The 8,705-nt window shown below is 41.9% G+C and overlaps 1 protein-coding gene across 1 annotated transcript; it reads left to right on the top strand.

Moving 5' to 3' along the window:
* The first annotated feature begins 435 nt into the window (after positions 1-435).
* On the top strand, positions 436-7,649 carry LOC129504977 (high affinity immunoglobulin epsilon receptor subunit beta-like). Its single transcript, XM_055317890.1, has 7 exons — positions 436-594; positions 2,089-2,212; positions 2,740-2,874; positions 4,783-4,839; positions 5,545-5,700; positions 6,042-6,140; positions 7,028-7,649. Exons 1-7 carry the CDS (start codon positions 533-535, stop codon positions 7,124-7,126), a joined length of 732 nt encoding a protein of 243 aa, XP_055173865.1. The 5' UTR covers positions 436-532; the 3' UTR covers positions 7,127-7,649.
* Positions 7,650-8,705: the final 1,056 nt, after the last annotated feature.

Below are 8,705 nucleotides of genomic sequence, written 5' to 3'. Positions count from 1 at the left end.
GAAGTATTGAAGTCAGAACCAAATCCAGAGACTCGGGCTGAGACCCGCCGGCCAGCCGTGCTTCACCCTTAGACGGTGTGTGATGCGGCCTCTGCCCTACACAGGGAACACGGGCTTTCCCAGAGGCACCTTCGGAAGACTTCTGGCACGGAAACGGCCAAGTAGAGAAAGTTCCAGAAGAGGAGACCATCTCTGTGTTCTGCGACTCTCTCTCACCCTCTCAGTCTCCACTAACCTGTTTCATTTGCTGGTTCTGTAAATTGTGCTGGTCTCAGGAGAGTTATTCTCCAGAAGTCTCGAATTTCCTCATCTCCCACCACTCCCTGAACAGTCCCTCGGTTTTGTTCCTCATTCTAACAAACAAAAACAAATAAAAAGCCCTATTTCTCTTAATCTGCTGGGAAACTTATCTGACCAGTGTCTTCGGTATGAAGATAGTCATCGGTGTCACGGACAAACCCTAACGGGCGGAAGCCCCCCCAGCTCACTGCAGCAACGTCCTTCCCTGGCCAACAGCTCGGCTAATGAGAAAATGGAGCCAGAAAACAGTGGCAGGGCAGGCCTTGCTCTCCCGAACCCGCAGGGGCCCTCCAGGTAGGTACCAACTGCTGGTTTTCTCCTATTCCCAGGGGAACAGACATAGTCACAGGGCTGGGGAGATGCCAGTCCATGGATTTAGGCATGGACCCATCTGGTTTAATTAATATATTGAGTATAAAGGAGCTCTTCGCTGCACTTTGCCAGTGGTTCTGTCTGGGTGACGGGGAGGAAGGTTTTTATTCAGTTGTGCACTAGGAATAAAGTTTCCCTACAACAAGGGCTCATATTCTGGGGTTGAGGTAGGGGAGTTCGTCCTACCAAAGGGGATTTCTTGCCTCTGCATTTTATGTCTGTGAAGGGAAACTTTCCAACGTGACCTGGGGCACCTTCCTGGTCACTCTGTGAACCTCCAGCTATGGGATCCTGCCCCACTGTTTAGAGGGAAACGTTCTTGAGCGGGGTTGGTAGAGGGGCACGATTCAGGATTCACTTGCATTCTGAGGATGAGCATGTTATTAAGAGTTTCATTTTAAAGTCTTTAGAGAGGCTGATGATAGAGCCTTGAGAGTCAGTAGTGGATTGAATACCATTGCAAAATATTAAGTATATTCCAGGGTTTTAGGAGGGGCAGTATTTCCAATTAGCCTTCTCTGAGGATGAAAACAAGAAGAGAGCTTCAACTAATCCTTCAGAGCCATTCCTTTGGGCACATTTTATCATTGACAAAACGTATTTTTGTGTCAAAAAGACTGGGAAATACCTAGGTAAGCATGCCTGTTTTTATTTTTCCTCATCAGCATAGATCACTGGGAAAGAACTTGGTAGCAACCGTGAATCAAGACTTGTCTCAGGGATCCCTGGGTGGCGCAGCGGTTTGGCGCCTGCCTTTGGCCCAGGGCGCGATCCTGGAGACCCGGGATCGAATCCCACGTCGGGCTCCCAGTGCATGGAGCCTGCTTCTCCCTCTGCTTGTGTCTCTGCCTCTCTCTCTCTCTCTCTGTGACTATCATAAAAAAAATACTAAAATTGCCACTATCTTATCACCCTGATCTTCCCTATCCCTATTCTCTGATTAAAAAAAAAAAAAAAAGAGACTTGGCTCATTTTTTTGTCCCATTTTGTTCATCTCATCACCGGTTAGACAGTGATCTTGACCCCCAACCTTGACCCTCTGAATCTCAGCTTCCTATACATTTTAATGAAGATTTTATTTATTTTATTTTATTTTATTTTATTTTATTTTATTATTTTATTTTATTTTATTTTATAAGGTTTATTCATTTATTCATGATAGAGAGAGGTAGAGGAGGGAGAAGCAGGCTCCATGCAGGGAGCCAGACTTGGGACTCGATCCCGGGACTCCAGGATCGCGCCCTGGGCTAAAGTCAGGTGCCAAACCGCTGAGCCACCCAGGGATCCCCTAATGAAGATTTTAATTGCAAGATTGTTTTTGAAAAAAATAATCAAAATCTCCCCTTTCTGTCAGTTGAGAACTTTTCACAGAGAGAGAATTTTTCTCAGGGCTGGATTTCTGTTTAAACCTCACAGCGCACCTGAAATTGAACTTTCAGAAGTACCTCTCCGTGAAAACCCCTTACTGGAGAAGGCTGGCTCATCCCCACCGTGCCATACATGGCTGATGTTTCTGAAGAGGGAGCTGGAATTTCTGGGGGTGAGTGCACATCTGCCTACCTCAACCAGAGTGGGACTGGCTCTAGGAAAGAGTATTTGGGTACATGAACACAGTTTCCCCACTTGAATTCATGAGGCTGTAAAAGTCTGGTAGACGAAGAGGTGATACTGGGTCTGACTGAGTGGAGAAAAGCATTTCCTCATGAAGACTAGGGTAAGAATGGCAAATGGGATCTGCCAACTCTGGTCAGTTGCTCTTGGATTAATATCATTAATATCCAATTAATAATTTTTGTCTGCACCTCGATGGAAAGCACAATTGTTGCTTGTCCACTCCATGTAAATAAAGGCATATGGAAATGTATTGGCTGCCCCTGCATTAGGTCATGCCTGTATCCACTCTCAGAGTGGCCAGGTGATACTGGGACATGCTGCATTTGAATTCTGTCTCAGGACTGTCTAAGACACCAGAGCAATTTCTCATATTTGGCCTCAGTCAAAAGGAATTTGATGCAATCTTGGGAAAAATGCCTTCTTATTTTACAAAACATATGCATTTTTTTATAGGTAACACAAATTCTGATTGCCTTGATATGTCTTTGTTTTGGAACAATTGTCTGCTCCGTGATCAATATTTCAGAATTTAAGGAAGACATTTTTTCATCATTTAAAGCAGGCTACCCATTCTGGGGAGCAGTGTTTGTGAGTAAATATCTACAGTTGCTTTGGAAATAATACTGCGCATAGCTTTTCTCTTGTCTCGGCCAGGTCTAACCAACCATTTACTCCAGTATTTAGGGTGTATGAACATATTGCGGTTTACAAAGCACTTGGGCTGAACACGGTAGCACACTTTTATCAGATGAGAAACCTGAGATTGATCAAAGTTGAATGAATTGCCCAAGGGGCACTTAGCTAATAAAAAATTGAATCCAAACTTTCAGAAACCAATTCCAGGAAAACATCCCTAAACCTATTCATCGATCAAGTTATCTCCATGAGGTCAGGGGGAAGACTGAGGAGGTGAGGAGAGTAAGTTGAAGTTAGGTCAAAGGCATCTGATGAACTACTACATCCTAGAAACTCCTTTAGGTGTGTTCTCATTATGTCTCCTTTAATCATTGTGCTATTTCTAAACTAGAGGACTGAAGATCATAAAAATATATGGCTTTATTGATGTGTAATCGGCATGCAATCAATTGCACATGTTAAAGTCTACAACCTGATACATCTTGACACGTGTATACACGTGATAACATCACCACATCAATATAAGGAACATCTCCATCACCTCTAAAAACTTCCTTGCGCCCCTTGGTAATCCCTTCCTCTGTTCCCTGTCTTTCCATCCTCAAGCAATCACTGATCTGCTTTCTGTCACTTCAGATTAGTTTGAATTTTCTAGGGTTTTATATGAAGAGAGTTATACAGCATATTCTCTCTACAATCCGTCTTCCTTCACTCAGCACAATAATTTTTTTTTATTAATCCCTGGTGTTTTGTATCAACATTTCATTCACAAGGATATATTTTAACTCTAAAAAAATATCACATTAGCTTGGCACTCTGCTAAACACTTAGGACTCATCAGATCGCCTACCTGTGTTCATGACTCTCCTCGAACCTCTGCCATATTTTATTTGACACTTCTCTCTATTGTCCTTCATTCCATACACTTAGCTTATTAGGTGTCTTTCAACCCATCATACACTCTGAAACTTTGGAATTGTTTTGCATTTGTGCCGTTAATTTATATTTTCAATAAATCTTTTCCCATGTACATTTTCATAATTATTATATGCTTACGCAACATACGTCAGATTCGAGATACATGCCACAAACTCATATTTCTTGCCCAGAGAGGCTGACACTCTAAGACCCAGGACACTCATACAGAGAAATAATTACGATAAATTGGAATCATTTTATAACAGTCATGTACCAGGTCTCCCAGACCTTGCTGCTCTGAAAGTAACCCATGGATTGTTAGGGGAGCGTCACCCAGGAGGCTGGTAGAAATTAAGAATCTCAAGCCCCTTCAGGACCAACTGAATAAAAGTCTGCATTCTGAAGCAGACCCATAAATACAGAGAAAAAAACTTGTGGTTGTCAGAGAGGAAGAGGTTGGAGGGATGGGCAAAATGGGTGAGGGGGAGTGGGAGGTACAGACTTCCTGTTATGGAATGAATAAGTCATGGGCATAAAAGGCACATATAGTCCAAGGTGTTGCAATATTAGGGAACACAATGGTGTTGTAATAGCGTTGTATGGCGTGACAGTGGTGAGCTTGTGGTGAGCATAGTGTAGTGGGTAGGTTTGTGGAGTCACTATGTGGTACACCTGGAACTAACGTAACATTGCAGGTCAACTATGCTTCAATTAAAAAAAAAAGAATCTGTATTTTTAAAAATACTGTCACATGATTCATATGCACATTTAATTTTGAGAAGCTCTCTACAGGAAATAAGACTAAGAAAATAGTGAGCTTATGGGGAATATTAACTCATAGCTTTACAGAGTTCTCACAACTTTACCTTATATTTGGAAGATGGGGCTGAAGAGGAAATAAAGGGCAGAGACTCACTGTGTTTTTCCCTCTTCCTTTTACAGTTTGCTATTTCTGGATTTTTGCCAATTATGTCTGAGAAGAAACATGCTACATATCTGGTGAGTTGCCATTCAGTCTTTATCCATCCTTGAGAAGATAAGGACGATGGAATTTTAGGAGTCTTTTTTTTTTTTTTATAAATTAATTTTTATTGGTGTTCAATTTACCAACATACAGAATAACACCCAGTGCTCATCCCGTCAAGTGTCCCCCTCCGTGCCCGTCACCCATTCACCCCCACCCCCCGCCCTCCTCCCCTTCCACCACCCCTAGTTCATTTCCCAGAGTTAGAAGTCTTTAGGAGTCTTGAGGGAGACGTGTCATCTTGTCTCATATTATGAGTGAATGTGGATATGTGGGGTTCTTTTCCCCATATTTTGTGTTGGATATAATCATTAAAATATCAGTTGTCTTCTTTAGAAAACAATAAAGCATAATTACCTTGGCACTTGCTTAAAAAATATCGCCCCACCAGGCCTTGTCCTCGTAAGGACAATCAGATGATCAGATGGATGATTTGTTTCTGGTTAAAGGAGATTGAGGAGGATGACGTGCGTCCACATGGGTCTTCCCGAACACAGACCCGCAAGAAGGTTATAGATGTTTGTTAAACAATGAGGATGTTTCCAAGATTTCCTTTTTTAATTTACATTTTGAACCGATGCAAAGTTTATTGGGTGCAACCAGCCCTAAAAATACAGACAGGGCTATCGAACGCACTGGCAGGTGGGGGCTCAGGCCTGCGTGCTGTCCTTCACCATCAGGCGTGGGGAAGCCTGGGAGCCAACACTGTCAGCAGCATAGCTGCGGGAATAGGAATCTTTATCCTGACGGTCAACCTGCAGAGGAGCTCGGCTTACATCCACAACTGCCAGGAAGCTGGCAGAGACGACTTCTGCTTTGTGGCTTGTTTTTCCACAGTACGTATTTCCTGTGAGGGGGCTAAGGTCTGGGTCCTACTCTAAGTACAAGCCCTCTCCTTTCCCACAAACGTCGTCCTTTGCTGTAACCTCTATCACATAGTGTAGTGTTCGGGGGGTTCATGGACAAAGATGCTGGCTGCCACCCCCTCCCCAGCTGGGTTCTGTGAGGCTGGAGTCACCCGCCTTGACCTCCCTTTTTGTGGCTTTCCCGTTATGTGTCACTTCACTGGGAGTGACCACCTCATCGGGGTGATGAGATCAGGGGCTTCTGTAAAGGAACACACCTTTGGGGCACCTGCCTTGTGACTCTACTTGTCTTGTTGGTTACTGTTCAACAGGAAATTGTGGCGATGATCCTGTTTCTCACTATTCTGGGGTTTTGCAGTGCCGTGTCACTGACGATCTATGGAGTTGGAGAATTAGTCCAAGGGAACAAGGTAAGTAGAGGCCTGATAATCCTGAATGACAAGCTGAAGCAGTTGAGCTTCATTGCTTAAAAATACAGCTTGGATTTCCTGGAAACTTTCTTCTAGAACATTTTTTTTGTCCATGTTTTAGTATTTTGGTTTCTAAATCTATATTTTAAATCACACTTTCCACTCATAAGAGCGCAAATCTCATAGTATAATCCTCATGACTAAGGGTTAGGAGAGTAGAATCTTCATGATTTTAGAAAATGCAGATATGCTTCTAAATGTGCTGAGCATGAGAGACGAATATGCAGTATCATATGATGGAAACACTTAGGTATCCGGGTTCATTTTCTCTTCCAGCATAGCTCCCTTATATTTGTTCCTGCTTTTTCCTTTTTCTTGGCTTTTACTTCCGTGCTTGCTCTGAAGCCTCAATTTTCTTTCCTTCCTAATTCACGACTACCAGCTGCATTTCCACTTGCCTTACCCATCATTACACCTTCAATGTATGAGAAAGAACCACCAATACCTGATGTGCACGCACTTACTCAGATCCTCCAGATGACACACACTCTCTCCATCTGTCCACTTGCCTGAAACATTCAACTGGTGGTTTTTTTTTTTTTTTTTGTATATAACTTTCCTCTAAAAATAAATAAGACAGCAGATATACCAAAGATCAGACACATAATAGTTTCTCCAAACTGTTATTGATGGATGTAATTTCTTCTGGGCCCACTTGGCCAGCCAGTCTGGTTTGATTTGTTGGAGATGGAGGGAATAATCACAGTGTAATGAGAGAGAGTATGAGACTCAGAAAGGCAAAAAGAGATGATCCAGTTCTTGCAAATGAGTCATCTAGTGGCAGAAAATTCCTGGTGATTGATATTAAATCATTTTTCCCTCATCAGATTGTAGAAGATCGTCTTTATGAAGAATTAAACATATATTCACCGATTTACAGTGAGCTGGAAGACAAAGCAGAGGAATCTTCTCCCATTGATTCATAAGAATTGTGTTCAGAACATTCTCACAGCAAAGGGTCTAGAATAAGCCAAGATCTTTGTTAAAGGGGCTACAGGCAAAATTTTGATTCTTGTCTATGATCTGCTAGTTTTACATTAGGATTTATTCTCCAAATGGTATATGCTGCCTGTTGTTTCTGTTCACCTAAAATTCCCCCTCTCCACCACCCACTTATGGGTATGTGATAGACTCCTATTTTTCTTGTTTTCTATTGCTCTCTTGTGTAGCAACTTTTATGGGAAGTCAACATGTAATCAGCAAGTATTTACTCTGTGCCTATAACTGTACAAATAGAGGGAACAAGTGGAAGGCTGGTTGAGAACTGAGTTAAACTTTCTGTTTTGGAACACCTGGGTGGCTCAGTCATTTAAGAGTCTGACTCTTGACTGCAGCTCAGGTCATGATCTCGTGGGTCATGAGATCAAGCCCCATGTCAGGCTCCTCACTCAGTGGGGAGTCTTCTTGGAATTCTCTCTCTCCTTCTCCCTCTATCCCTTCTGCTCTCTGTCTCCCAATCTCATAAATAAATAAATATAATTAAAAAAAAAACTTTGACAGTTTGATAATATTTGGTTCTTAGCCCTTTTCAGAGTTCACAACAGCTACACACATGTGTGATACATGTCCCCCTCCTGGACTGGAAACACCTAGAGGGCAAAGCTCATGCAGCAAATGTACACTGAGGACCAATTAGGTGTTTGAAATTTCCCACACTTGTCTCCTTCACTTTGTGCTTCCCAGTTTCGCTCATAGTGGGAGCTCGAAGTGGATTTACAGAGTGGATGAAAGAACATTCTGGGAGGGTATCCCATGAGGTCAGGTAAGAGGAAGAGTAGACAAGGAAAAGAAATTACTCTGAAGTGAACGTGGAGGTGATAAAGAGACCAAACTGGCAGTTAGTTTGTATTAAGAGAGTACTTGGATGGAGATTTGAATAGGATCCTAGAAGCTTGTATTAATCATTTTGTTTATCATATCAGCTTAGCAATGGATGCTTCCTTTTGAAGTTTGATCTTATATGGAGAATCCTTTTGAAGTTTGATCTTCTATGGAATGTTAGAAGGACCACTGATCTTATAAAATGCATTGGAATTCCGAGCCTATCGCTTATTAGTTGAGTGAGTTGTGGCAAATTATTTTTAAAAAATTAAATTAATTTATCTTTTTTCATCTGTAAAAGTAAGATATTGAAGGTAATTTACCTGCCAGGATTAAAGGTCTGTTTTGGGAACACCCACACCCACACCCCCCTACACACACACGCACACACACACACACACGACTTACAGTATATATAACTTTCCACATGCAAATATTTTACTTTATATTTTAATGATAATATATTTTTTTCAAACACACAAGGTCTCATAAAAATCTGTATATTTCCTGAATCACCAGCAAATTGACTGACACCAGTTTGTTCAATAATGTTTGCAGATTGATGAGTGGGCAGTGGAGAGTTTTACTAAGTAACTCAGTACCTGGTGAGGTGGGTAGGTGAAAAACAGGAAAACCATAAATGAAAAGATCATTTAATGAAGAACTTGAAAATGAATTAATGAA

The sequence above is a fragment of the Nyctereutes procyonoides genome, unplaced genomic scaffold (assembly GCF_905146905.1).
Source record: "Nyctereutes procyonoides isolate TBG_1078 unplaced genomic scaffold, NYPRO_anot_genome, whole genome shotgun sequence".
NCBI lineage: Eukaryota > Metazoa > Chordata > Mammalia > Carnivora > Canidae > Nyctereutes > Nyctereutes procyonoides.
This window is presented reverse-complemented; position numbering and strand designations above follow the sequence as displayed.

Excerpts from the sequence above, each read along its gene's own strand:
- LOC129504977 (XM_055317890.1), top strand. The coding sequence starts at position 533 with ATGGAGCCAGAAAACAGTGGCAGGGCAGGCCTTGCTCTCCCGAACCCG. Across the intron at positions 595-2,088 it reads AACCCGCAGGGGCCCTCCAG|CGCACCTGAAATTGAACTTT; the intron begins GTAGGTACCAAC and ends TAAACCTCACAG. Across the intron at positions 2,875-4,782 it reads CATTCTGGGGAGCAGTGTTT|TTTGCTATTTCTGGATTTTT; the intron begins GTGAGTAAATAT and ends TTCCTTTTACAG.